Source organism: Setaria italica, chromosome V (genome assembly GCF_000263155.2).
Source record: "Setaria italica strain Yugu1 chromosome V, Setaria_italica_v2.0, whole genome shotgun sequence".
Classification (NCBI taxonomy): domain Eukaryota; kingdom Viridiplantae; phylum Streptophyta; class Magnoliopsida; order Poales; family Poaceae; genus Setaria; species Setaria italica.
In genome coordinates this window covers 40,028,179-40,055,045 of record NC_028454.1, presented here as the reverse complement: position 1 = coordinate 40,055,045, position 26,867 = coordinate 40,028,179, and the positions used below count along the sequence as shown (strand labels likewise).

The 26,867-nt window shown below is 47.9% G+C and overlaps 4 protein-coding genes across 4 annotated transcripts; 2 read left to right on the top strand and 2 right to left on the bottom strand.

Annotated features, from left to right (window-relative positions):
- Window positions 1-179: 179 nt before the first annotated feature.
- LOC101769236 (probable WRKY transcription factor 4) lies at window positions 180-2,906 on the top strand. Its single transcript, XM_004970330.3, has 3 exons — window positions 180-697; window positions 840-926; window positions 1,843-2,906. Exons 1-3 carry the CDS (start codon window positions 357-359, stop codon window positions 2,429-2,431), a joined length of 1,017 nt encoding a protein of 338 aa, XP_004970387.1. The 5' UTR covers window positions 180-356; the 3' UTR covers window positions 2,432-2,906.
- A 4,179-nt stretch (window positions 2,907-7,085) lies between these two features.
- Window positions 7,086-7,601, top strand: LOC105914431. Its single transcript, XM_012846055.1, has one exon. The coding sequence runs from the start codon at window positions 7,086-7,088 to the stop codon at window positions 7,599-7,601; it is 516 nt and encodes a 171-aa protein (XP_012701509.1).
- A 4,735-nt stretch (window positions 7,602-12,336) lies between these two features.
- LOC101768830 (WRKY transcription factor WRKY62) lies at window positions 12,337-15,099 on the bottom strand. The gene is made up of 3 exons (XM_004972177.3): window positions 14,738-15,099; window positions 14,429-14,548; window positions 12,337-13,418 (listed from the first exon to the last, which is right to left on the bottom strand). The coding sequence occupies exons 1-3, from the start codon at window positions 14,989-14,991 to the stop codon at window positions 12,794-12,796; spliced, it is 999 nt and encodes a 332-aa protein (XP_004972234.1). The 5' UTR covers window positions 14,992-15,099; the 3' UTR covers window positions 12,337-12,793.
- Window positions 15,100-16,978: 1,879 nt separating this feature from the next.
- On the bottom strand, window positions 16,979-21,717 carry LOC101768817 (probable WRKY transcription factor 65). Its single transcript, XM_004970329.2, has 3 exons — window positions 21,457-21,717; window positions 18,797-18,901; window positions 16,979-17,674 (listed from the first exon to the last, which is right to left on the bottom strand). The coding sequence occupies exons 1-3, from the start codon at window positions 21,618-21,620 to the stop codon at window positions 17,155-17,157; spliced, it is 789 nt and encodes a 262-aa protein (XP_004970386.1). The 5' UTR covers window positions 21,621-21,717; the 3' UTR covers window positions 16,979-17,154.
- Between the last annotated feature and the right edge of the window lie 5,150 nt (window positions 21,718-26,867).

Here is a 26,867-nt window from a genome sequence, read left to right as displayed (position 1 = left end):
GTACTAAGAAACGACCCGCTGTACGGTCCTGCCGAGTCCACAACTCCGCGTGAGCCGTGGAACGCCCCCTGCTACCGCCACCAAACCACTCCTCCAGCTCGCTCCGAGCTGTGCAGCTGCCACGAGACTTCTTCCCGCCCATCCCGGGCCTCCCGCTATATAAAAGCGCCAGGACGCCCCCTCTCTTCCTCTGCTCCCGCCCAACCCCACCACCACCAGAGCTGCCGCCCGAGCTCCTTCTACTCATCCGATCCATTCGTAATCGTACCAACAGACACAACTAACTCGGACCTGATCTCACACCGCGCGACACGCACGACGACGACGAAGACGAAGGCTTCTGCTCTCAAGCCACCATGCAGGGGCAGTCCCGGCTCGCGGTGAGCGGCGGCGGCGACATCTCGTCGGGGTCGGAGGGCGAGCACGAGGCGGTGATCCGCGAGCTGACGCGGGGGCGGCAGTTGACGGCGCGGCTGCGGGACGAGGCCCTGCGCGCGCTGCGGGGGCAGGGCCAGGCCGAGGCCACCGCCGCATTCATCCTGCAGGAGGTGTCCCGTGCCTTCACCGTCTGCATAAACATCATGGGCTCGCCCGCCCGCGCCCCTCCGCCGCCGCCGGAAACGCCCGCCCGGCTGAGCCCGACCGCCACCGAGCTCCTGGTCCCGCGCCGGAACCGGGAGGACAGCATCCCCAGAGAGTGAGTTGTCCGCTGCCTGCCTGTGCATGTGACAAAAAGGATCGGAACCAGCTCGGTTGGAACCTTGATTTGTTCTCACTAACAAAATTGTCGCACGCCGATCTCATTTGTCGCGTGCGCAATGCATTGCGCTGTCCCACAGGCAAACGGTGACATCCTCGCCGCACTACGACGGGTACCAGTGGCGGAAGTACGGCCAGAAGAGGATCACCAAGACACAGTTCCCAAGGTCAATACAACATCTCTTTCTTCCTAGTGCTACTTCTTACCACTGCTTCTTAGCTTAGCACAGAAATGGAACCTACAACTGGCCTTAAAATTTAATTCAAACAACAAAACCCTGCTTCTTCTCCAAAAATCCTGCACGGCCGGTATGACGGAAAAAGAAACTTGCCATGTTGCTGCAAGGGCAAGTTCTTTTCTTTTCCCCTTCTTTTTTTGTGAACGTGACGCATCTGGAGGCATCGTCCTAGCAGCGGTGTTCCTCTGGGTGGACGGGATCGGATGTGGTTGCGGATAGCGATGCGTGGCACCGGGGCCGGGCATCGATCGGCAAGAGAGACAGGCGCAAAAGGCCGCGGCTTGACACGCAGCGTCCCGTGTCCACCTTTAAAAGATTCTCGCGCAGTCAGGCCGGGCGAATCGCCCACACGTTTGAAACCCATCAAAAAAAGAAGAAGCTTGATTAGGCCTCACTCTAACAAAAAGCAATTGATTAGGGATCATTCTGACGTTGACGCATGTTTATCTTCCAAGTAAAATACGTTCTTCCACGCTTGTTTTCTTGACCGGCCTTTTGTCCCCGAAAGTAATTACCTCTTGTGGTGTAATTCTCGTGTGTGTTCGAGCGCGCGCGCATGCTATCATCGTCGTGACGATTTTTTTGACCACGAGTGGAGTTTATGTTGCAACTTTGTAATTGTAAAGTAGAGCTTCTTGGGTCAGTGACGTGTACCAGTATTTTATATGAGGCATCTTGCTTGCGTCACCACTCGGTCCTCGGGTGACGTCGGCTGTGGCTAGCCACCAGCCCGCCACCCCGCCATGTGCTGGGACGGAGATGGATAGGATAGGCTCTGATTCCAACAAGTAAGCGTGTCGTCTCACCTGCCCACATTTTTTTTTTTGTACTTGTACCTCCGCAGGTGCTACTACAGGTGCAGCTTCCACCGCGAGCGCAACTGCCGGGCCACCAAGCAGGTGCAGCAGTGCAGCGGCGGCGACCCGCCCCAGTACCTCGTCATGTACTTCAACGACCACACCTGCGACACGGCCGCCAGCTGGGAGCCCGAGGCGGCGGCATCGGCGGCGAACCCTGCGGCGGCGATGATGGACCTGTCCGGGGCGGCCGGCGGGCTGGTGGCGCGCCTGCAGGGTGCCCGCGGCGTCCAGGAGGAGCACGAGCGGCAGGTGCTCGTCTCGTCGCTCGCGTGCGTGCTGGGGGCCCAGCAGTTTGCCCACCACTCTCCTCCTGATGCGGCGGGGGGCATCACCAGCGGGGCCAGCGCCGCCGCCGTCAACGTGCCGCCGCAGCGGGCCCGCACGCGCGACGCGCCTGCACCTGCAACGGCCCCCGCTGCAGCTTCGGCGCCGGTCGTTGACGACGCGGCTGCGGAGATGCCGCGGCTTGACGTGGACGTGGTGGGGCTGGATGTCATGGACTACGGCGTGACGGGCGAGCTGTGCTTCGGCGAATCCTACGGCCTACCTGACGGCGGCGGCCTGCCGTTTTGAAGGCGCAGGCGCCACAGCTATTCTCGCGCAACGGATCATCAGGCGCGACGGATCACTGAATCTTTGGTGTACAGTGATCAACATTTTACAATGACTACGTACTGCTACAGATATACGTAGGGCATACGAGTACTAGTATTAAGTTCTGTACGTACGCACACATACCGTGTCGTAGAATACTGCAATTAGTGCAAGAGTTAAGTAGTACCTATACTTCTTGCACTAGATTACTACGGCCGGGGGTTGCGTCTCTCCAGTTAAGTTTTGGTCAGGCTGGCGTGATTAATTTTGCAACGTTCATTAGTGTCTCAGATTCTCAATCAGCACGTAGTAGCACTACCAATTGATGTCATGTAGTTCTTCTTTTTCGTTTTGCTATTAAACCTGAATCTGCGCAATGTTTTACACATGTACCACTGTGGACAAAAGAAGGTATACCTGCATATTCTTAAGCAGTTAAGCCTCATCGATTTCATTGCAATTCTCCTTTAGATTCTTGTCCATATTCGAAAATTCAATAGATATGATTATCCTCCCATCTTGTATACAAAAGCAACCTCTCAACCAAATAACAAATGCACGTCCACCGGACGCGCAAGCACTCTCACCCTGAATCTAAACCCCCATAGCATTGCTTTCCTCTCGTATGACCTTTAAACCTACCTAGTCCTTGTTTACTTCACTCCCAACTCCCAACTTTGTCACTATGCAAAAAGAAGATTCCCCATCACATCAAACTTGCGGTACATGCATGGAGTACTAAATGTGGATGAAATTAAAAACTAATTGCACAGTTTTGTTGTACTTTGCGAGACGAATCTTTTGAGCCTAATTAGTTAATATTTGGACAATAATTTACAAATACAAACGAAACGCTACAGTGTGCTACAGTGCCAGCACAGTAATTTGGCACCTCTCAATTTAGCCAACTAAACAAGGCCCTACATTGGTTGCTCAAATTCTCACTCTTACTAAACACAGTCGGCCATAGCATTGCTTTCCTCTTGCGTGACCTTTAACCTTACAATAGCTGCTTAAATTCTCGCCTCTCGCCATACCCAACTAGCACTAGCCTTGTGATTCCCCACTACCTCTTGCCATGTTGGCATCCTCTTATCCCTTTTACCCAAAAGTAAAGGGTTGGAGCTATGATCACTCCTCGGGCCCTAGCTTCATGTAGCCCTAACATCATCTAAAAATGATTTTGAATACAATTGCTTCATAAACAATGACCAATGGATCAAGCAAGATTGCAATGTACTAACTCAATGCCTGGAATTTATGAATTTGTCTTGCCCAATAGGAACATAATAATTCGTCTCATTCCTATAGAACGGTGACTCTATCCACAACCTTTCCATTCTACCACTAAAGCTCTGTTTGGCTCGGATTTGGTTTCTCAAAGAAACATTTCATGGGAGAAATCGATGATTCTCTTGAGAATTAGTTTTTTACTAGTATTTCATAAATGTTTTTGTTCTAACTCCGAATCCATGAATCGTTCGGTTGGGATTCTTTTTTTTCCCTACAAGACCAGCTTTTCTTAAGTAGGTATTCTCCTATTTATGGAGAGAAACGGTTCGCAGATCCCGTAGCAAATGGGCCCTAAAGATGTGGATGGCACCCTTGAGCAGGAATCACGAAGCAAATCTGAAAGATCAAATTTTGTCCATTTCCCACGTGCGTTCACATATTTATGTGCACAAAATAGCGGGTTATGGGATTTAGCGTAGAGTTGTGCTCAACCGCTCTAAGTGGCAGCTAGCATCAACCTCTATAGCGCCACTATAGCCTCGCTATAGCCCGCTATTTCGTACATTGTGTGCCAGGTATCGGTAGTCACACCCTTTTTGTTGTGGAAGTGGTTTTATATATCATATTAAGCGATAGCGTAAGGATATGATTAGGGAACAAAGTGGAGAAAGGAGGTTCGTGGCTCTTGGCTCCTTTTTGCCCGTGAGTACTCACTACATCATGCCAGACCACGAAATCAAAAGCACAGCCAAAATAGAAGCCGAGTTGTTGGAATTCAACATGATAAAAGTCCAAAGATAAAAGCCAATGCAACATGCAAAGAAGACTCACTTTCGCCGCGACCGTTGCTACAACCAATTTTCTCGAGAGAAATCGAAGTTTTTTCTAGTTTCCGGAAGAATTTAAGAAATATATCTTTGAATCCATGAATCATCTAGTAGGGATTAATTCTTTTTTCCTCCAAAACAAGTATTTTTTATTAGGTATTCTCGTATTTCTAGAGAGAAACAGTTTGTTTGATCCGTACCAAATGGAGCCTAAAGATGTGAATGGCGCTCTAGTGCAGGAATCACGAAGCAAATCTGAAAGGGTAAAACCCGTCTGTTCCACCATTTATTTCTAGAACAACATTTTCAGCTGTGAGGCACTTTATCTTTCATTTATCGATAGTCAAATAGCTTGAACATACTCTTAGCTTGGGAAAGCATGCTTAAATTGCCACCCTCTTTATGCAAGCGGTTTTTATACATTATTAAGATGGTGTTTAGATACACCCTACTAAACTTTAGCACCTATCACATCGGATGTTTGAATACTAATTAGGAGTATTAAACATAGTCTAATTACAAAACTAATTGCATAGATGGAGTCTAATTCGCGAGACGAATCTATTAAGCCTAATTAGTCCATGATTTGACAATATGATGCTACAATAACCATTTGCTAATGATGGATTAATTAGCCTTAATAGATTCATCTCGCGAATTAGACTCCATCTGTACAATTAGTTTTGTAATTAGCTTATGTTTAGTCCTCCTAATTAGCATCTGAATATCCGATGTGACCCTACTAAAGTTTAGCATCTCGTATCCAAATAACCTCTAAGTGATACCACAAGGATACGGTTAAGGAATGAGTGGAGAAAGGAGGGTCATGGCTTGTGCTGGCCCTTTTGGCCTCTGAGTAGTGAGTACTCACTAGTACATCACACAGACCACGAAAAATCAAAAGCAGGGCCAAAATAGAAGCCGATGTGTTGGAATTCAACATGATAAAGCCAGTACAACATGCAGACAAGACTCGCGTTAGCCGCCAATGATTGCGACCGTTAGTACTACTACAGCCAGCTTTCCGGTCGGTCTGGCGACCGAGCAGGTTTTGCTCCTGGCGCTGCAGTCTGCAGGGGCGTGGCAGTGCGTTCGCCGTCCGACGAACCTTCCAAGATAGGAGTAAACAAAAAGGGATCGGAGCAGCAACATGGACAATCTGGTGCCGTGTCGTCGTGCGCGGATGTGAACGCACGCGGTGGGGGGCGAGCACTGGAGCCCGTGCGCCACAGCGCCATCGACCACACGCACATCATACTTCCACTGACCAGTGACCACTGACTGTCTGACTCGACGAGATCGCTACGCCGGCAAAGGCTAGGCTCGATGGCTTGTCGTCGATCCTCGCTTTCTTCTGACACCGATCTGATCGGCAGCCGGGTCCCGTCTGTCTGGTGTGGGGGGCCAAGCTGGAGTTGCTGATATGAGATGACGCGCGGCGGGCGGGGTGACGGTGACATCAGGGACGCGGGCGTCACGCTGCGCCGCTGCGTCGACGTCACGCGCCTTCGCGTTCTGCACCCGTGGCCCCGGGTCCGTGGCTCCGTGCGTGCACCCTTGGCGACCGATCCCCACTAGCCGGATGGCGAAGTCTCTGGATCGCGTAGCCCCGCCCGGGGTTTCTGATCGGTTTTTTGCTCGCGTGCAAAACATTGAGGCCGGCCCCCCGCTAAAGCCAAAACCTTTCCTTGTGTGGCCACTCCGCTCGCTGTCCCACGAACAGTACAGCCCCCCTTGCCTTTATTCCGCAATCCGTGTCGCCGTTGCTGCAGGCTGGCGCTACGCTGAGAAGTGAGAACTGACCACTGACGTACGCACATAATACCATGTGCACGTACACGGTACTCGACAGCAGGGCGCACGCATGTACTGCGAATCGAATGGAGTTCTGTTCTGCCGAGAGCTGCGTAGACGGTAGTACAGACTTTTGAGGGGGCTACCCAAGACTCCAAAGGGAGCAAAAGGTTTCACACAAAAAGAGACCGTCCAGTAGTCCAATCCTCGTCCGAATGAGTAACCGAATCGGAAGCTTTGATCTGTCCCGAACTGGCCACAGGGGTCGGTCTCGTTTCGGAACTGAGCCCCAAACAGACGTGCAACAGCAAGAGTGGATTAGCTTTGGTCACACCCTGGGAGAAAGGGACGGAACGGGCCGCCGATTCCACAGTGACAGGAACACCGGTCGGTTCTGGCGACACCAGGTGCATATCACCACCACCGTCCCATTTTCAGCATCTCTCCGAGCCGGCCGGATAGCTGGATACCTCCCGTGCGTTGTTGGAGAACGACTACTACGACTGACCAAGACCCTCCGCAACAGATGCATGCAACGTGTTCCGTGCTCGCCACGCACCGCGTCGCCCACGACGCGCAGCTCCGCAGCGCTCTTGCCGATAGTTTAGGGTTTAGTTAGAGTTTGGTAGCTATCTCAATCTCCTGACTGTACATGTATATATATGAGTCCAAACCGATCAATCCAAGTGTGGTTGATCTAATTTCCCTTCTACATGGTATCAGTTACCCTCCAATCCTAAACTTCTGTATCCTCTTCTGCTCCTCTGTCTCCTGTCGCCATGGCGTTCTCCCCGGTGCACTCCGACACCTCCTCTAGCTCCGGCGACGAGCCTGCTCCCCCTGCCCCAACTTTTCTACTTCAAACCGTCAACGTCGGCTCCTACATCCCTGTTCTCCTCGATATGGATGAATCCAACTATGGCCAGTGGCGCTGTTCGTTCGATTCCATTCTTGGCAAGTTCGGTCTCGAATCCCATGTCCACGCGCCGCCTCCTCTAGATGAGCGTGATGCTGAGTTGCGCATGATCGACCACTGTGTGGTCAATTGGCTCCACAACACCATCGCCACCAACGTCTTCAACATCATCTACAAGCCCCAAGCCTCAGCGTTCATGGTCCGGAGCGACATTGAAGGCGTGTTCCGCGACAATGAGCTTCAACGTGCTGTCTACTTCGAGGTCGAGTTCCGCTCCCTTCAACAAGGTGACATATCTATGACGCAGTACACATCTCGGCTGAAGCAGCTCGCCGACAGCCTGCGCGACGTCGGTCAGCCGGTGTTCGAGTCCAGCTAGGTGCTCAACCTTCTTCACGGCCTCAACCCAAAGTACCGCCACATCAAGCCCGTCGTCTCCTCCAAGTCCCCGTCGCACACGTTCATGAGCGCTCGCTCCTTCATGCTGCTTGAGGAGATCCAGCTCTAGCACGACACCAAGTCCGAGGCCGGGCAGGCCCTCTACGTCGGGCACGGTGGGTCATCCAGTTCCGGCGATGGCCACAAGTCCAAGGGGAAGAACAAGAAGCGCGGTGGCGGTGGTGGTCGAGGCGGCAACTTCAACTCCTCCGGCGGCGGGGGTGGCGCGTCGGATGGCGGTGGGAGTGGATCTCAACTGCGCCCCTCCTCTCCATGGCCTTCCGGCTATAATCCCCCTCCTTTCCATGGCCTGCCAGCTACAATCCTTGGACGGGCCTCGTCCAGGCTTAGCCTATGCCATTCCGGGCCCCTGGTGCTGGCGTTTTGGGCCAATGTCCTCCGTTCCAAGCCCAGCAGGCTATGACGGCCCAGCACCAGCATCAACTCCCTGCCCCAGTCGACTCCAACAATGGCGTCTGGGACAACAACGCCCTCTACAGTATTCTGCAGTCTGCCGGTGTCGCCACTCCGCCTCCTCCAAGCGCTGATGAGTGGTACTTCGACATGGGAGCATCTACACACATGTCCTCCACGCCTGGTATACTTGCTTCTCCTCGTCCTTTACGTATCTCCTCTTTTATCACTGTTGGCAACGGCGCTCAACTTCCAGTCACCCACACCACGAGCTCTGTGTTGCCGATAGATTCTTCACCGCTGCTCCTCAATAACGTCCTCGTTTCTCCACACCTGATTAAAAATCTCATTTCTGTGCGTAAGCTTACCTGTGATAATAATGTTTCCATTGAATTTGACCCTGCCAGTTTTTCCATTAAGGATCTTCAAACGCAAACGGTGAAGCTTCGCAGTGAGAGTAAGGGTGACCTTTACCCATTGTTGCTGCCACAAGCTCAGGCCTTCACTGCTTCGTCAACAACCATGGTGGATTTGTGGCACCAGCAGCTTGGGCCCCCGGGCTCCAATTCCCTTTCTCAGGTCCTTCAGTCTTTTGATTTTCAGTGTAATAAGTCACTCCCACATTCATGCCATTCTTGCAAGATTGGCAAGCATGTTCGATTGTCGTTTCAATCTTCTAGTAGCAAAACTTATTTCCCTTTCCAGCTAGTTTACATAGATGTTTGGACCTCACCAGTTTACATCAATTCTGGTTACAAACACTATGTCGTTTCTCTTGATGATTACACACATTATATTTGGACCTTCCCTATTCGTCACAAATCTGAGGTTTTTCACATCGTGCGATCCTTTCTCTCCTACGCACACACACAGTTTGGTCTGTCTGTTCTTGCACTTTGGACGGACAATGGCAAAGAATATGATTCATATGTGTTGCATCATCTCCTCCCCGCCACTGGTGATGTACTCTACCTTTCTTGTCCATATACCTCCCAGCAAAACAGCAAGGCTGAGCGTGTTCTACGTATAATTAACGATTGTGTGCGAACCTTGCTTCTCCACAGCGCATCACCTCTTTCCTTCTAGACTGAGGCATTGCAAACTACGACTTTTCTACTGAATCGCCACCCCTGCCACACCACGGGTACGACGACACCTCACCACCACCTCCTCGGCGCACCTCCGGACTACGGCAAGCTGAGAGTGTTTGGGTGCCTCTGCTACCCCAACACCATGGCCACATCTGACCACAAGCTCAGTCCATGGTCCCTGGCGTGTGTCTTTATCGGTTACCCAAGCGACCATGACGGCTACAGGTGCTACGACATCGAGTCCCAGTGAGTGTTCACTTCGCGTCAAGTTGTCTTCATCGAGCACACGTTCCCATTCCGCGACCCCAACAAGACCCGTACTCGCTTGTTACCTCAAGCACCCCCTGCTGATCACATCGATGACATGCCAATCATGCAATCGCCGCCAGGACCACAACTTCGCCAGAACATCACGTCGTCAGCACCTCCCCGACGCTCCCCATCGCTGCTTGATGTTCAAGATCTTGCTCCCTTGACTCGATCAGCTCCTATGATAGCCGCTATGACATCATGCACAGCTCCATTTGTATGGGCTGCCACGACATCGCCCTCGCCTCCAGCCGCTCTAGCTGCAACGACATCGCCCTTGACCACGCCATCGCCTGCACCAGCTGTTGCAGCCTCATCCGCCCCTGCTGCAATGACGTCTCCCTTGGCTACAACATCACCCTCAACCATGCTGTCACCTGCTGCGGACTCGCCTGCGCCGCTCACCACGGCGTCAACTACTAAATCTTCCACAGAGCCATCGCGACATCCGATGATGACCCGAAGCCGTGACGGCATCTGCAAGCCCAACCCAAAGTACGCCCTCGCTAGCAATGTCACGCCGTTGTCGCCTTCACCTACGTCCGTTCGGGCAGCCCTCAAGAACCCACGTTGGCTTGATGCTAGGCAGCAAGAGTTTTCAACTCTCTAGGCAAATCGGACCTGAACCCTTGTGCCACGCCCGCTAGGTTCCCAGATCATCTCTGGCAAATGGGTTTTCAAGACAAAGCTCGATTCTGATGCCTCACTTGATCAGATGGGTTGTCCGCGGTTTCAATCAGCAACTGGGGATTGACTTTGGTGAAACCTTCGCGCCTGTTGTGAAGCCAGCTACCATCCGGACGGTGTTGACGCTCATCACCTCCAAGCAGTGGCCAGCACACCAACTTGATGTCTCCAACATGTTCCTGCACGCCAACATTCAAGAACGTATGCTCTGCCAGCAGCCCACTATATATGAGGATCTAGACCGGCCCGACGATGTTTGTCTCCTGTCCAGATCATTGTACGGTCTTCGTCAAGCACTGTGAGCCCGGTTCACACGATTTGTCGAGCACGTCACCTCCATCGGCTTCATCCAGTCTCACACCGATTCATTGCTGTTTGTTCTACAGCAGGGCTCGGGCATGGCGTTTCTAGTCCTCTATGTCGATGACATGATCCTCTTGGCATCGACACCGGCTCTCTTGCAGTACATCGTTAATCGCCTCAAGTCATCCTTTGCCATCAAGGACATGGGCCCGTTCAGTACTTCCTCAGCGTCGAGGTTAAGCGCACGCCTAAGGGGTTCTTCCTCTCCCAAGACAAGTATGCTTCCGAGGTTCTCGAGTGAGCTAGCATGGCGAACTGCAAGGCCATCAGCACGTTGGCATACATGAAGCTGAAAGTCTGTGACACCGATGGGAAGCTTCTCACTGACATGCACTAGTACCGCAGCATGGTCGGAGCTTTACAATACCTAACTCTGACCCAGCCAGATATCTCCTACGCCGTTCAACAGGTGTGTCTACATATGCACGTGCCGCATGATGTTCATGCAGCCTTACTCAAGCGGATCCTGCACTACATCAAGGGAACGATGACACACGGTCTACAACTCTTTGCCACGACGACACCAATACTCACCGCCTACAGCAATGCCAACTGGGCAGGATGCCCATACACTCGCTGGTCCATGTCAGGGTTTTGTGTATTCCTCGGTGAGTCGTTGATCTTGTTGTCTTCCAAGCGATAGACAACGGTCTCCAGATCGAGTGCGGAAGCCGAGTATCGAGGCATTGCTAACGCAATGGCCGAGTGCACTTGGCTGCGCTAGCTGCTCGGTGAACTCCATTGCAGCATGCCGAAGGCAACTATTATGTACCGCGACAACATCTCCACTGTCTACATGTCTAGGAACCCGGTGCACCACAAGCGCACGAAGCACATCGAGCTCGATATCCACTTGAGAAGGTCGCACTTGGGGAGTTGCGCTTGCTGCAGATTCCCAGTGCACAACAGTTCGCAGACGTATTCACCAAGGGACTCCCCATAAGCATGTTCAATGACTTCCGTTCCAGTCTCTGCATCGGAACACCACACTGCGCGGGGGGGGGGGTGGTGGTGGTGTTGGAGAACGACTACAACGACTGACCAAGACCCTCCGCAACAGACGCATGCGACACGTTCCACACTCACCACGCACCGCGTCACCCATGATGCGCGGCTCCGTAGCGCTCTCGCCGATAGTTCAAGGTTTAGTTAGAGCTCGATAGCTATCTCATTCTTCTAACAGTATATATATAAGTGTGGTTGATCCAATTTCCCTTCTACACAAAGCAACCCACAGCTCCGAGCTAGCGAAGGTCAACGGCGCGCGGCGCTGCGCCTTGCGTTGCACACTGGCACCGGCACTCGCACTACTCCGACCGAACATTACGTTCGAACAGAAGGCGGGGCGGTACATGCATCATGCATGTCACTGTGTCATGTCTGACGCCAGCGTATGTGAGTGGTGTGCGTGCTAGTAGGTCAGCCGGTCACCAATAACGGTGGCTCCGCACTTGGCAGTCTCTTGCATCCTTTTGGGTGGACTTCGGCCGCCTACGCTGGCTTGGCTACCTCGGCGGACACACACGTGCCGCGAGCAGTGGTTTCCTTGGCGCAAACGAGAAAGAACTAGCGGCGGCGGCGGCCAGGGTTGTGGCCGCCTGCCGGAATAGGACGCAGCACCACACTGCCTCCTGCCGGTCTTCGTCAACCTCGAGTCAGTCTCTGCTGCTGAGGTGCAACTGTTGTTGGTGTTTTTTGCCAGTTTGATTTGTTTTGCTAGTTTGATGTTTGGGTCGGTTAATCTCGATGGAGGAATCGCGTGGGCCTATTATAAGTTGAGGTCAGAGTGTTCCTTGGGAAAGCCCATAAAACTTCTGTTTCGATCCAGCTCAACAGGGACGATGCGTCCATGTTGATGATACTGACGGTAAACAAACATAATAATACGATACTACTACTACTATATTTCTACATCGAACGACTACTACTATGGATAGGATCCGCCAGACCGCCATGCATAGTGGTCACGACTTCATAACAACTACTACTCACAAGTGACGCGATACTTGGTCAACACTACTCTCTACAACACCGACTGCTTACACGAACACTCGCACTAGCTACAGTGACCGACTGTTCTCGATCTGGCCTATCAGCTTTTGGTAGCTCACGAAATACCGGCCGGTTGGTCCGAGATCACTGTCACTATCATTGAACCATATGGCCCTGCACGAAGCAGCTTCCATGCAACACCTGCTTTGCTTAACATGGTAGTCCGCGAATAGGGCCCGGCCCGGATGATTAATGCGGGCGCACAGCACAGCGCGCGTCAAGCTCGACGCCACGCACCGCCCGCGTGCTGCGGCCACACTGTGTCCGCGAGCCGAGCGACATCCATGTGCACGTCGCGGTGGTGGTTCGCCACCAGCTGATGCTGGCAGGCTTCCTCGACGGGGCAAAACGACGAAAAGCCCGTGTCGTCGATCACCATCGTCGTCATCATCCCCCCGTCGTCCGCGACGCTGCCGTCCACGCTCGCCGGGCGTCCGGCCGGGGCCACGAACGCTGCCGCAGGATCGCCTGCGGTGGCTTCGGCCGCCGGCGTCCACCACGAGGACGGCGCGGCTCCGCTGACGACGGTCGCGAGGCACGAGACGATGGCGTCGTTCTCTTCTTCGGCGCTGCCACCCCCGCCGCCTCCACCGCCGATGACGTGGGGGAACAGATCGAACAGGTCGCCGCCGTTGCTACTTCTCGCGGCTCCGGCGCGGTGACGGCTCGTGGTCCCGGGCGGCGCCATCGTAGCAGCAGCGTCGTCGGTGTCACGTAGCACGTGGCAGGTGTGCTCGTTCACGTAGGTGACCTCGAACATGGGAGGCAGCAGGCTGCCATCCTGCTGCTGCACCTTCTTCTTCGCTAAGCAACGCCGGTGACGGTTGCACCTGTAGTAGTACCTGCAGGGGTGGGTGGGCCAGGATTAGGAATGTTGGCTTGTCAGGTAACGGGCCCCACACCATTAATTGTTTCCAAATAAGGACAAGGAAAGGGACCACGCCAACGTCATGAGTACTGTGCATGGATGGATCGGAGGGTGGTGATTGGGCTTGACCATGTTGACGACGCAAGTCAAGTCGTCGGATGCGAGCGTGCATCTCATGTGCTCGAGAAGTCAAGTCGAGATGAGCTCATGAGCAAATGACGGCAGTGAAACGACTGAATCGCGTGGTTAAAAGTTGGTAATTACTGTGAAACGGAGGATTAATTAAGCGTAGCTTGGTTTGCAGATGACGCACGAATACCTAGGACTTCCAGCAGACTTCTTTGTGCCGGAGTTGCATTATAATTCCAACAGATTTCTTATGGAATTCCCTCTTCAGATTTAAAAAACCACCGCTCATTAGAAAAACTACTATTTCCTGGTTAAACAAGGTGGTTGTAATCCGAATCTGTCCACAGATACGGAGTATTATAGTTGATAAATCTTGGATCGAGCCAACCTTCTTAGATGACGACCCATCTAATATTTGATTAGGAATAATCAATTCCACTAGACTCCTAGTAGAGTATTATTTTTAGAAGACGGCCTTATATTTTTTTATATTTCCCTTATGCCAGCATATAATATAACCATACCCTAGCTTGCATAAACCAGGATTTGAAGTACATTTTTTCCCCAGGATTTAATTTACTACCATTCTTTATGTGTACTCCCTCCGATTTAAAATATATGAAATTTAGGATCTTAACATGGTTTGGAGGTGAAACGTTGCCTTGCGCTTTACATATGAACTTTAAATAAGTATGATTAATATTGTGGAAATCCCGTTAAATGTGTCTAATAACACCTCCCTTATACTGTCAATGTATGTAATTTTTATATATTTATGGTCAAAGTTAATAATTTAGACCCGCAAGAATTGTTAGGCGACTGATATTTTGAATTGAAGAGATTATAGAACTTCACCTCGAGAAATTGCAGTTCTGAATTTTCTTTTGCCCATATTTTCGCCACTGGTAACCATCCTTGTGCGGCGAGGGTGTAATCTCCTTCTTGGAGGGAGCAACAACTTCTCCAATGTCACTCCTAGAAACAACATGGCGATTAATTATGTTTTCAAAACAACCAATAGAACCAAGCAAACAGAGTTTCACACTACAAGCTGAGAGAGAGAAAAAAGAACAAAGCTGAAACTTGAAAGCACAGAGACAGAGTTGAACAGCGTAGCATTTCTAGATGCATGGAACGCCTTCAGTATAATCAGTATATATATACCTGGCGCGCTGATCCTTCACCGGAGTGCTGACGCCGAAGCTATTGCCCGTCCTTACCTCCGGCGCCGCTGCGTTACTGTTCAGCATGGCCATGGATACCGCGAACACTCGCGACAGCTCTTGGCTGAACTCCATGGCCACCTCCTGGCCGCGGCTATCCAAGGGACGGCTGAGCAATGCTTGGAGCTGGGTGTTGCGATGGTAGCCGCCGGCGAGCACCTCGGACAGCTGCTTAGCGACTGGATCAAATGCCATCTTTGATTCTCAAGCGAAGGCTAAAGCAGCTGCTTGTAGTAGCTTCGAGGGGTTTCTGTGGCCGCTAGCTTTGGGTCTTGGACTCTCGATGAAGCGAGTATTTATGCAGACTAGACCGCTGACTCCGATCAACTTAGCTTGCCAATGTTTTTTCAGGATTGCTCACCTTTGAGCTCGATTGACTAGCTCAAACTCTTTTTTTCATTAACCTAAGTTGATCACTAATGTCAGCGGGGGTGGGGGGTGGGGGTGCTTCTCATTCGATCCTGGTCTTCTGACTGACGGATCCATCGACAGATTATATAGATAGGTTGACTGCAATGTGTCGTATCATGGCACATGGAGCAGAAATTTCGGTCTCTGCTTCTGGTGGTCAACCCTGAGTCTGACCTGAGAGCTGGTAGTACTATGATAAGAGAAGCATCTACTGTGCCAGGCTGCCGGCAATTTAAGTCTGTTGCAAATTGACAATGGGGGTGTTTGATACCAAGGGCTAAACTTTAGTCCTGTCACGTCGGATGTTCGGATGCTAATTAGGAGAATTAAACATGAGCTAATTACAAAACTAATAGCAGAACCCCTAGGCTAAATCACAAGACGAATCTATTAAGCCTAATTAATCCATCATTAGCGAATGGTTACTGTAGCACCACATTGTCAAATCATGGACTAATTAGGCTTAATAGATTCGTCTCACGATTTAGCCTAGGGGTTGTGCAATTAGTTTTGTAATTAAACTACGTTTAATACTCCTAATTAGTGTCCAAACATACGATGTGACAGGGGCTAAAATTTAGCCCCGGTCTTCCAAACAAAGCCAATATAGTAGGAGGGCCAGAGCTCCCATTTCAAACTCCTGCGCAACGAATTTCCAAGTTCAGTCCCACAAGAGACGTCAGACAGGGACATCCCACAAGAGACGTCAGACAGGGACACCGGCGCTCCCCTATGTATGGATGGGATAAACCATAATGCTCGCGGTAGCAATCAAGAAGCCGCGGCATGCCATGCAACACATGAGAGAGAGGGTCAAGGTGACCACACCGCGTATGCGCTAGCTTCTGATCCTGCTGTCTGTAACGTTATACATGATGCAGGTCAAATCTATGCATGCTCAGCTGAATGTTTCTGCTAGTTACCAACTTGCTGATGCTGACAGTCAAGGAGAGTGATCTCTGTACTTGAATTGCATTTTCTGTTCTGACCATGAAGCGGCGAGGTCTCGGGAGAAATCCGCGTGAATCTCTATGGCTCTCAGGATTCACCAATCAGGATAACACCGGTTAGAATTGGAAGTTCTATCTGATGGCCAATAAGAAAGGCTGGCGACTAAAACAGCAACCGAGCTCAACCCAGTTCTAGATTGATTTGAAACAGTCTCTTGCGTCTTATTCAGGATTGCAACAAACTAGTGTGAGCTGGGATCGGGAGCGGCATCTACAGCTAGCGCGACGCCGAGCATCCTCTTACTGTCTTACAGCTAGCACCAGAAGTTGGATCCAGAACCGGACTAAATAACTTAGCTTTCTAGATTTAATTGCGGAAATTCGGACCATAGAGCTGGATCTTCATGATGCTTGAGATATAGCGAATAGCTCGACACTTGCTCAGCAATATTTTTTCATATATAGAACAGAGAGTCTGGGAACAATCCATTTTTGTCCGAAGATACCGTGTATGTGAAACAAAACCATCCAAAAATATAAACATTCTAGTCTTGTCCTAAGTTAATCCATCTTCAATTTGATTAACCTTATAGAAAAGAATAGAATTTATGATATCAAATTAGTGTTATTAGATCCATCACGAAGTATGGTTTCATAATGTACCTCATTGATGTGGTAGATATTGATGTTCTTCTACATAAATTAGGCCAAAATTAATATAATTTGACTTAAGATAAAAAAAAATCAAAAAGCTTATATTTTAGGACAACGGGGATAGTAGAGTTGTTGCAGGTTTTGTCAGAAATAAGAGATACAGACAATGCTCAGTGAACTGCACCTTCAGTCAAATGACTTGTTCATGGATATAAAGGTGGATTAGGCATAATTAATCCCCTTGAATTAGGACAGAAAATATTTTGATTCCTGTACGTGCGTATACGCAAAGAAGACATCGATATATCAGTCGCCCACAAGAATTAATGCTTTACACGTTTGATCAGTAATCATCATAATCGTAATTACTGTTATAAGGTAAATGCGTGTGATCGCCGAAGTGCATGTGGCTGTCGAAATCATACGTGAAGGAGTCCCATGTCGAGAACATGCCACCGTCGCCGTTTGCCGCCGCCGCCGGCATCCCCTCGTTCGGAAGCGACGACGATCCAGCCTCCATGTCGGAATGGAAGGCAGGCTGCTGATCGTGCGCCTGGCTACTCGAACCAAAGCTCAGCATCATGAACGGGCTCCGGGACGTAGGCTGGTACTGCCCCTGCTGTTGTTGCTGCATCTGCGCATCACCATGGCCGCCGGGAGAGTCGAACCTGAGCACCAACCCTTCCCTTGAGGCCGGCGGCGGCTCCGCCACGATGTCCGGGAACGGGACCGGCGGCGCGCCGCAGGTGTGCTCGTACGTGTAGGTCACCTCGTACAGCGGTGGGTCATCGCCGTTCTTTTGTTGCAGCAGCTTAGACGCCAGGCACTGCCGGTCTCCACGGTAAGAACATCTGAAGTATAGCCTGCATGGGTACATATTTCACCGTTCATTATATGTGAAGCGCCTGACTGTGTTCGGTTTGACCTATGTATTTCTTCAAAGCCATTCGTTCTCTTGTACTTGTTGTTTTTGGGCATCCACACTACTTTACGTGCTTTTCATCATTATTCTTCATAAGTAGGAGTATTTTCATTTGAAGGTTGAAACTACAAGAATTATTTCATCTCCTTAGGACAAATCTTTGACCAAAGATTACTCTATTAATACTTATGCAATTTATTTGTGATACAAAGCATTAGTAGGTTTGTATTAAAAAAATACCTTCTCATGAGTATATTTTTGCATCACATATGTGAAATATTAATGAAGTAACTCTGTCAAAGCGTAGAGTGGTCATTACTTTATAGGACAAATGTAATAAATCTCAATCCTTCCGTGTATATTATTGTCCATTGGATTTCAAGTTTGACTGCATACCTACAATATTTATTTGAGAATGGAGGAAGTGTACGTGATAGTTGATATGAATTATGGGCCTAAGCTAAATATTTGATGTCTACTCAATGCTTTCAATTTTAGGTGTACTACTAATATTTTGGTAAAAATCTGAGTAAAAAAGAGAAATTTTTACACCCTCTGTTGTCCGGTCCACACAGTGTTTTGCCATTGTCCTTTGATAGTTGATTTCTTTCATTCATTTACATATTCTAGACTAGCCATGTTTAAATTTATACATGCTTGACTAGCTTAAGCACATGTTTTAATACTTAAATGAATTTAAACAAAAAAATGAAACATAGTGGAAAAAAAGCTGAACTTCGAACTAGTAAGAACAATAACCAACCGAAATTTGATCACTTCATCATCAAATACGAATTGGACACTGAACTTCCTAAATCTGAGTTTAGTCTTTTTCCGTGGGTAACAAGGATTGGTCTCATTCCCTCAAAAAAAAAAACAAGGATTGGTCCCTCATTCCTAATTTTTACATATGAGATATGGATATAAGAATAAAAGTATATCAAAAGAAGCGAACAGAGAAATTCGACCGTAATAAGAATATTTATACTTCTTTTGCGAACAAATATAATAAATTGTGCATACGAACTGTGAAGTATCAACACTTGTAAAGTAAATTATGCACCTAGGGTACTCGGCATCCTTGATTTTCTTTTGGCCATATTTGCGCCACAAGTGACCATCAAAATAAGGTGTGTACGTAACTTTGACCCATGAAGGTCTGTCCCTCCTGAAATAATATTCCAACAGTATATGGTAAAATTGGACAAGTACAAAAATTTGTATAGGTTCAATAATCTTAAATGAGTTTTAGGAACATGAATAAGAATATAAAAATGGAGATATAGACATGCAACACTGATAAGGCAAAAAAAAAGATCTGTTTAGATCGATGGGCCATGCATAGACAGCATAAAAATGCCTATAGAGAATTGCGATGCTTAACACTCGACGAAAGGTTTCTATTACGTTATATGTATCTTGTGTTCATTTCTAAAAAAAAGTATGACAAAAATATCACATATGTTATCTGGAGTTTAAGGTTCCCCATAAACATTTTATTACAAATGCCCACACCTACTCATTTCTATTTCAAAAACCACCACAACACGCACACGTTTAATCGAGTCACCAATAATGTAGAGCTACGCAAGGCGAAACTAGTTGAGACAATCTTATTCAAGTGCTTCGATTAGGCTTATTGATCTTGTTGCAGTGAAAGTAATTGCAAATATAGGAAACCTTGATACGGCAATGTTTAAACACTCGTTATTGTTTTTTTAATTCAAAATGTCGATATTATACTCCTAGAAGTGCTTAACTTCGATGAAGGCTACATTATCAGCTTCAAATTAATGTCGAATTGGTTAAGCATGTCGGTACTTGGGTGGATTTTGCTGCAGAATTGAAGGGGGGTGGGTATGTTGTGTTTGCAAGAGGAATCTTAAACTCTAGATAACATACAGCGTGTTTTTCTTTTTGCATTTTTCCAAAAAAATAAATTCATATAAGCAGAACGTAAGGGTACATTAACTATAATATAATACCTAACTAAGAAAACTAAGACAATATTCTACACTTTGTTTTGATTATCCCGTGTGTGTGTATGGAAAAGAAGCAATTAATCACAGATCTCCAAAGTGTCTACTTTCTCTATATATAGTAGCCCACGCTATTATGCTATATACTACCATAAGCAGGCGAGCTGGCGCGGCTCCTGGCGGCCGGCACGGCCTGGCTTCCGAGCTGGTGCGGCTCCTGGTGGCCGGCGCTACGCCGGCGAACTCAGGTCTGGCGTGGCGCAGCGCAGGCGGCCCATGCGCGGCGGGCGGGCGAGCTGGCGCGACGTAGAGCTGCCAGGCGAGCCATGGCGTTACGTGGGTGGGTGAGATGGTGAGCGGTGAATAATTTGTTTGTGAATGATTTGTTTGTGTTTTTTCTGGTGAATCCACCACGTGTTGTGAATGAAATCGAACTCATATGCTGTGAATTAGATTCTTGTGCGAGTTGATTGGTTGTGTGTTCTTACTTGTGTGATGGTCATGTGAGATGAACTTGTTTCTTGCTTCATGTTGTGAAGCGCCAATTGTTTCCTTGTCTCCGTGGTGGAGGTGGAGCTCGAGGAGGTGGTACGGTGGTCGAGGTGGAGCTGCAAGGGGCAGCGGCGGGAGCAGGCAGGATAGGGGGTGGCCTATTTTTTTTTAACCTTTTTAGCAACCGGGATTAAAGGAGGTCTTTAGTCCCAGGTGAAATACCCGGGACTAAAAGGGAGGCCTTTAATCTCGAAAGATTAATCCCGTTTGGATTTTCGAGACCTATGTGTCTCTCCAACCAGGACTAATGCCCAGTTTTCTACCAATGAGCATATACATTTAAGTACTGGTGGTAATCTAGGGCTCTCAAGCAAAGGAGCCCTCCACTATGGGAAAGCTATGGGAAAGTTATAAGGAAAAGTTGCTTTGAGTTCTAAGTCTCACTATAAATGGCCTTGGCTGAGTGATGGAGAATATGCTTCTTCTAAGGGAAATATGAGAATTTCCAGAAAAGGATTATACGATGATTATAAGAAAAAAAATCTGTTGTATTTTGACTGTAGTGTAGAACCCCTACAATTGGGAAAAATATCATGCATATCAGCTTCTTTTCCCAGTCCATGAAATATAGCGCCACTCAGGAATGGTACTAGATTGCTAGCCAGTACGTAGTCTGGAAGGAGGATGTATGAAAGAAAGAAGAAAACTCTTGATGCGGTTGCGTATGCATTCATTTATTTGACCCTCACTGTATTGTACTATTTTTAGCAGTAAACTACTGAGTCGGAGTTGTAAACATATATAGTACGATGTCCTCCAACTGTACTCAAGCTAGAATTAACCTATGATCACCAACTATTGTGGCATGTATGTTATTGTTTCCTTTCTGAAATCGTATCTATACATAAGGCACAAATTAAACCCGAAGAAGGCAGAAATAGTAGCTCCCTGTCCGCACGCATTCTGACAGATTCAGTCGTAGACGCAAACACGAAGAAAATAGAACAGTGCAAGACACAGAGAACTAAAACCAAACAGCAGGCATGTTCAAGATCTGAAGCACATCTACACAGGGCACTCAAAAAGTTGAGAAACAATCAAACAAAGGAGAACGCCGATCGAAATCAAGCAAGGAGGCAACAGATTAGAGCTGAGATAAGCACCCACAGAGCTAGACAAGCATGATGTTTATATAATAAATTTAGAGCTGAGAAGATAGAGTGTCAATCAGTTCATCGGTTTATGCATGTACCTTCTATTATTCCGGCCGCCGCGCGGTGAGGACTCCGGTGGGGAGACCCCAAAAACAGCTCCAGGAGGGCTGTAAGACGACTCTGAGGCAGATCCCACAGCATCTTGAGCGCTGAGCTCCCCGAACTCAAAGGACTGCTCCGTCTTCATGCGCGGCGATGCCATTCTTAGCTTCTTCTTCTTAGCTAGCTACCTGGCTGATGTGCTCAAAACTGCTGTGATGTTCTTTGGGCAGCAGGTGCGTGGGAAACGGAGGAGGAGATTGGTATGTCGCTTTCATGGTCACCGGACTAAAGGTGCTTAAATTTTGATGTAGACTACTCGGTGCAGTACAAACGCGGGCCATACTTTATGGTTCCATTTTGTTCCATGTCAAGAAGGTTGCGGGGTCTTTAGATAAGTTTAGTGTTTACAGATATTAGATTCGAGCGGTTGAATCTGCCACCCAATTATCATGTGCCTATTATATGAGTGTCGAGATGGGAATTATAGTTTTCTTCTGGGATTTTGGACACTATAGAACTAAGGGTACATATGTTTAATTGCACTTGACTGTAATATGTTCAAATTTCGTTTGATTGGCTTCTCAAGTTATTTTTTTTTCGAATGATTTCTCTGGTACTATGTTTGCCACATGCTTTGTCCTGGGTACAACTCCCTCCTACGTCGGTGTGATCGATGCGTGCATGCTTATTTACACTCAAATTGCTGCTTTTTGAGGAAAAAAAATAGGCAAATTGCAGTTAAGGACAGTGCACGAACAGTGGGTGCCAGCCGATTAGATGAATTGCCAAGTGGGATTACAATACTGGAGGCATTGTTAATCAGGACAGTGGAGGCTACCAATCCCGAGCCAGTCCCACGTTTCCGTGCTGTTTTCACAACATTTTGCTGCAAATTGCTAACAGATTGGGTGGTCTACCAGAGGGATTTGCCGAAAAATATAATGCTGTGATCTGATCTAGAGGACTTCATGCGAGCGCATGGATGTATATATTGTCTGACGACCTAGTGTGCTATACACTACTTGAGCTAATATTTTTTTCCCTGGGGCAGCAGCAGATTTTTAGAGATCAGTGAGCTTCTCAGCTGCTATCCAGCTCATTGCTGATGAGGTCACTTCCGTCGACTAGTTTTTCTCAGATTAGATGCATTGCATCACCCAACTCGTCTCTCTGAATCCCGATGAATGGCCTTTCTGCTTTTTCTGGGGAAAAAAGCAGTTTGTCTCTGTGTCCAGCTTTTTTTCTTCTTCTAATGTATGGTTTTGGGAGTTATGAATTGGACAAAATTGCACTTGTGCATTCACATGCATACCTGAATGGCGATACAATCGGCAAAGTGCTGTAGCGACGAATGAGGTATGCGTCATGCGTACCTTATCTTTTTCAGGTTGTGGGCACCCAGAGAGAACCAGATCGATCGAACCAGAGTTGCCTGTTTTGGCAACAGATTCATTCAGTAGTCAACTCGAAGGAAACGAAGAATCATGCATGAAACCAAAATTTGATCTCTAACTGGCTGGAGACCGAGGCACTCCCGGTCATCTGCGGGAACGAGCACTTCGTTGTCGACGAGGAAGGCGTCAAAAGGGCTTCCGGCGATGCGGTGCCGGTCGGCGGTCTGTCGGGGCTGGGCCGTTGGTGACTTGGTGCAGGATGCGCTCGCGGTGGAAACAACCCGGCCGGCGGCTAGATCCGCGGCCGCCCGTGCGGTTGCGGGCTTCGCGGCGAACGCGTAATTCGTCGAGAAAACCCCGCACCCTTGGCCACATTGTGAGCAAATAAACGGCTTGTAAACGTACTAGTCCGTATTTTAAAAGGTTTCCCAAATATGGATTATCATGTTCTACCAATAGGATCCTAGGTCGCCGAGAGAGAAAAAAAAAGCATGCTACACAAATGGATCACAATGATTGCAACCGGCTCAACTGTAGTGATGCTTCACTCAAATATTCATGAACCATGTCTTTGCATCAGTTTCAAATTAAAAGAGCTAGAGTTAGGGTTCTTACTTTGGATTTAGGATTATGAGACATTATTGCTTAAAAGATCCTTTGCCCATGCTTAACACAATAGAGTTGCATTGGGTCTTGGGAAGAAAGAGGATGAGGTCGACCGTAAGCATATATGACTCTCTGAACCTTAGAGCTTGCGGCTACTGAGGTTGTGCTTTGCCGGCCCAACTATTAGCTACTTATTATATAGGGCTATCAACAGCTCTAGGAAAAGTTTTCACCGTTGGCTATGATGCGAGTACTTAAAAACTGCTTTTTTTCACCATGTTATTTGCACCTGGTGCTTGAAAAGGTGGATAAAATGTTTTAAGTTTGCACCAGTGCTTAAGTATGCTAATATGATGGCTGATCCTATTTAAGCACCTGTTTTGCCTTGTTGGGATTAACTTCTAAACCGGTGCTTAATGATATGACAACGTTGTCTCTATTTGAACACTCGTGTTTACTGCTCTTATATATTGAAAGCTAAGCAATACCGCATATATCTTGTTATGTGCAATGTTCTTAAATACTTCCTCCGTCCTAAATTATAGGTCGTTTTGGTTTTTCTAGATTCATAGGTGTTTATATGCATCTAAATATAGTGTATGTCTAGATGCATATAAACACCTATGAACCTAGAAAAGCCAAAATAATTTATAATTTGAAATAGAGGGAGTATGTCAAAGCTACTAATCCTAGCTTTGCAACCCCTTGTCGACAATAAATGCTAGAGACATGGTGAGAAATGAGAGTATGCAGCATTTTCTTGCAAATTACTTGTCTACAACGGTACAATAGTTCCTATTGTTTCACTTGGTAATATTTGTTTAGTTTTGAATAGAGTAGCATATTTATGTTTATTTAGCTTCCTACTAAGAAAATGGTTAAGTTTCTTTTTTAAATACATTCTTTGACCTTAGTATGTAAAGAAAAAAAGAAAATGTATATGAATCCATGGTGTTCATGTGGATGCCCCGGCAAATGGGCTATACTCTGGAGAGTGGACCTAAACAAAAGCAGTACACACGGCTGCTAAAGATTTTTGAAGTGAGCATGTCAATCGCACGACGATCCATGATAAGATTAGCTGTCCCAGAAATCATTTGTAGGAAGCGACTTGTTTATATGCATCTCTTCCTAGCTAAGTGGTAGGAAACTAGGAATATATCTTAAGGTCTACATATATGAGTACTATATTTGCTCCTCTCCATTAGTTGAGCACACCAATAAACATCATCATGTCAGGGTAAGCAACCACTCCATAGTTAGCCCAAAACAACACGCGATCAGTTTCCTATGAAAAGGATCTTATATGCACATTATTATTCCCACAAATTGCCATTTGATTAAGTTGATGATATGTGAAACTCCATTGAAATATCTAAGCTATTATTTTGATTCATAATCGCTAAGTTCCATGCAAATTTGGTATAAAACAATAGTTGCAACTCTCCTTAGTAGAGGAATCACTTTAGGTGGAGTGGAGGAGTGGTAACGCGGGTACCAAGAATCATACAATACAATAATATTATAGCTATATTATAACTGAGTGGAGTCAATTCTAACGAACCAATATATTGTAGGTCCGACCCTTGTGTCTTTAATAGTAATATGATATAAGAAAAAATAGTATCATGCGAGCGAATCTTGAACAATTCCACACCCGATGTGTAAGGTATATCGAAGTATTATAGCTAATTTCACTGCCGCTGCCCTCTCGACGATCTACGCAGTATTGTGTTATAGGAGTACTTAGTTCGAAAAGAAAATACCCATCAGCCCATAATATCCGTGGTTGTGGCTGTTCATCCTCCATTGAGAGCTTGACCTTGTCCGCTCGACAGTCCGAACTGACAGACTGACACCCGCATGGTGCCGGGCAGAGAACCTGAGACGCGACCAAGAGGTTGGGGACATGGTGACGAGGACAGTGGACGGAGCATCTCGTTTGGATCGTAATCACTACCCTAATCTCGTCGCTAACATAATAGCTTATCGGCTCGGGGCTGCGATAAGGGGAGCAGAATAATGCAAGTGGCGACCTAAACAAAGCTGGAGGTCGATGTCGACAGCGATTAAACAACTGATCGTGACAGGGCATTTGCTTCCCTAAGCATCCGCAGAATTGTAAATCTAACCAAAGGAATTCGCACGTGGTTTTGGGAGGGGAGCTGCAGAAAATGGCCCAGTGGCCAATGGCACCAACCATAAACAACTGCTGCTGCATTTGCTTACCTGAGAAAGAGGATTTCTCCAAATCTCGCTGAGATCTGGTAGCGCGCTGGTCGAGGTCCACGGCCCCCAACTCCCGAGGTTACGCGGATCTAGCGGCCATTTGGGGCTCCATACCCGAGATGCCACTGCAGTAGTGTATTTCATTTCACCTGCGCGTGTACGGGCCGCCGGCCATGCCCTGCCCGGCGCAGCGCGCGTCGCCGCCGGCCTGATCTGGACGCGGCGCCGGCGGGCCGGGAGCTCGAAGCGCTCGCGGTTGCGCCGCCGCGCGCCTGGAGAAGCATCATCTTTAAGCGCCGTGCGCGGGGCCGTCGTTTGCCCGGCAACCTCCGTACAGGAAGTGTGCCGACTGCCGAGTGCGCGCGGCCCTCACCATGCCCATGCGGCCATGCACCACCTGGACTGGACCTGAGGTTCCTCGACCTGGCTGTCAGGTTATTAGATACCCTTTGCCTCGTCCATGCCAAAAGCAGCTGGCCCTAGTAGAATTTGGACGCGATTAGTATCTGCTTATTTATAATTAGGACAAGACCAAGTCACCAACGCGTATATCCTCAATAGTCAATACTATAGCGCGAATCCTTAGCGCCAACTTCGTAGGGTCATGCAAATTAATGTCGCTTTGCTTGATCCAAACCGAGGGGTGTTTAGATCCATGGATTAATTTTTAGTTCGGGTCACATCGGATGTTTAGATAATGTTTAGATACTGATTAGAAGGATTAAATGTGAACTAATTGAATAAACCATGTCTAATTCGCGAAACAAATATATTAAACCTAATTAATCCATGATTAGCACGTATTTACTGTAGCAACATATGGTCAGATCATGGACTAATTAGGCTTAATAGATTCGTCTTGCGAATTAGCCTTCATTTAGACAATTGGTTTTGTAATTAATTTATATTTAATACTTCTAATTAGTATTTAAACATTCGATGTGACAGGACTTTAGTCCTGTGGAAGTCTGAACCTCTTATTTCTTCGATGAGTGCTATTGCAGACTCGGTTACACAACTGAAATGGTTGTGATGTGTACCTAACAATCTTTAAGCTCATCTTTTTACCAGATGCAATTTCATCAAAGCTTGTTGGGTGTCCATTGGAATCTCATTTCCCTCTACAAGACCACTTCTTCACATTTTTAACCACATCAGAGAAAGGCTGGCTGTTCTAT

Excerpts from the sequence above, each read along its gene's own strand:
- LOC101768817 (XM_004970329.2), bottom strand. The coding sequence starts at position 21,620 with ATGGCATCGCCGCGCATGAAGACGGAGCAGTCCTTTGAGTTCGGGGAG. Across the intron at positions 18,902-21,456 it reads GGCGGCCGGAATAATAGAAG|GAGGGACAGACCTTCATGGG; the intron begins GTACATGCATAA and ends ATATTATTTCAG. Across the intron at positions 17,675-18,796 it reads AAGGATGCCGAGTACCCTAG|GCTATACTTCAGATGTTCTT; the intron begins GTGCATAATTTA and ends GTACCCATGCAG.
- LOC101768830 (XM_004972177.3), bottom strand. The coding sequence starts at position 14,991 with ATGGCATTTGATCCAGTCGCTAAGCAGCTGTCCGAGGTGCTCGCCGGC. Across the intron at positions 14,549-14,737 it reads GTGAAGGATCAGCGCGCCAG|GAGTGACATTGGAGAAGTTG; the intron begins GTATATATATAC and ends TGTTGTTTCTAG. Across the intron at positions 13,419-14,428 it reads CAGAACTGCAATTTCTCGAG|GTACTACTACAGGTGCAACC; the intron begins GTGAAGTTCTAT and ends CCACCCCTGCAG.
- LOC101769236 (XM_004970330.3), top strand. The coding sequence starts at position 357 with ATGCAGGGGCAGTCCCGGCTCGCGGTGAGCGGCGGCGGCGACATCTCG. Across the intron at positions 698-839 it reads GAGGACAGCATCCCCAGAGA|GCAAACGGTGACATCCTCGC; the intron begins GTGAGTTGTCCG and ends GCTGTCCCACAG. Across the intron at positions 927-1,842 it reads ACCAAGACACAGTTCCCAAG|GTGCTACTACAGGTGCAGCT; the intron begins GTCAATACAACA and ends GTACCTCCGCAG.
- LOC105914431 (XM_012846055.1), top strand. The coding sequence starts at position 7,086 with ATGGCGTTCTCCCCGGTGCACTCCGACACCTCCTCTAGCTCCGGCGAC.